The sequence below is a fragment of the Penaeus monodon genome, chromosome 20 (genome assembly GCF_015228065.2).
Source record: "Penaeus monodon isolate SGIC_2016 chromosome 20, NSTDA_Pmon_1, whole genome shotgun sequence".
In the NCBI taxonomy this organism is placed as follows: Eukaryota; Metazoa; Arthropoda; class Malacostraca; order Decapoda; family Penaeidae; genus Penaeus; species Penaeus monodon.
Window position 1 is genome coordinate 43272164 of NC_051405.1, and position 608 is coordinate 43272771.

The window sequence follows — 608 nt, forward strand, 5'->3', positions numbered from 1 at the left end:
GAAAGAAAGAAAAAAAAAAAACTACCTGAAAACAAAATTCACCAAACAAAACTATAATGAACAGTACATTTACCTGGCAACACTAAACAAATAATTTCACTGCATTAACTGATATAACCAGCACTGTAACCTTTTAACTTTCAATTAAACAAACTACAAACCTTTGGGTCATAAGCAGGGTCGATAATTTCTCCTTTTCTGTTCATGACACGATAGACAGGAATTCCATCGTAAAGATCTGGCTGAACGAACTCTAGCTTCTCCGTCCATTTTGATCTTGATCCCGGAAAATTTGGCTGCTCCTCTCCAAGGGCCGAGGACAAGGTCTGCACAGAAAATCAAACAAAAGATATGTAGGTATCAGTATTCACATGCTGTCTACCATAAAAATTGTTCAGTACATTATATGTTTCGTAAAATCAGGATATGTAGAGATCTACTCCAGAAACAGTATATCATATATGATGCTCCTTTCTGTCAATTGTCTCGACAAAATGATTCCTCTTTTGCTGTGGTCATATATCCTTTAGTACACAATGACTTGCAAAGGGCAAAAATGGTATGCAAAGAAGGAATACATCTTTATGTGTAAAGAAACTTCTATTTAA

General features: G+C 35.2%; 1 protein-coding gene across 1 annotated transcript in view; it reads right to left on the minus strand.

The window, feature by feature from the left end:
• The window catches only part of LOC119585853 (2-oxoisovalerate dehydrogenase subunit alpha, mitochondrial-like), a 16148-nt gene that overhangs the window by 13772 nt on the left and 1768 nt on the right, over positions 1-608 (minus strand). The window contains 1 exon segment of the mRNA XM_037934584.1: positions 162-326. Within this exon segment, the coding sequence (XP_037790512.1) occupies positions 162-326 (165 nt within the window).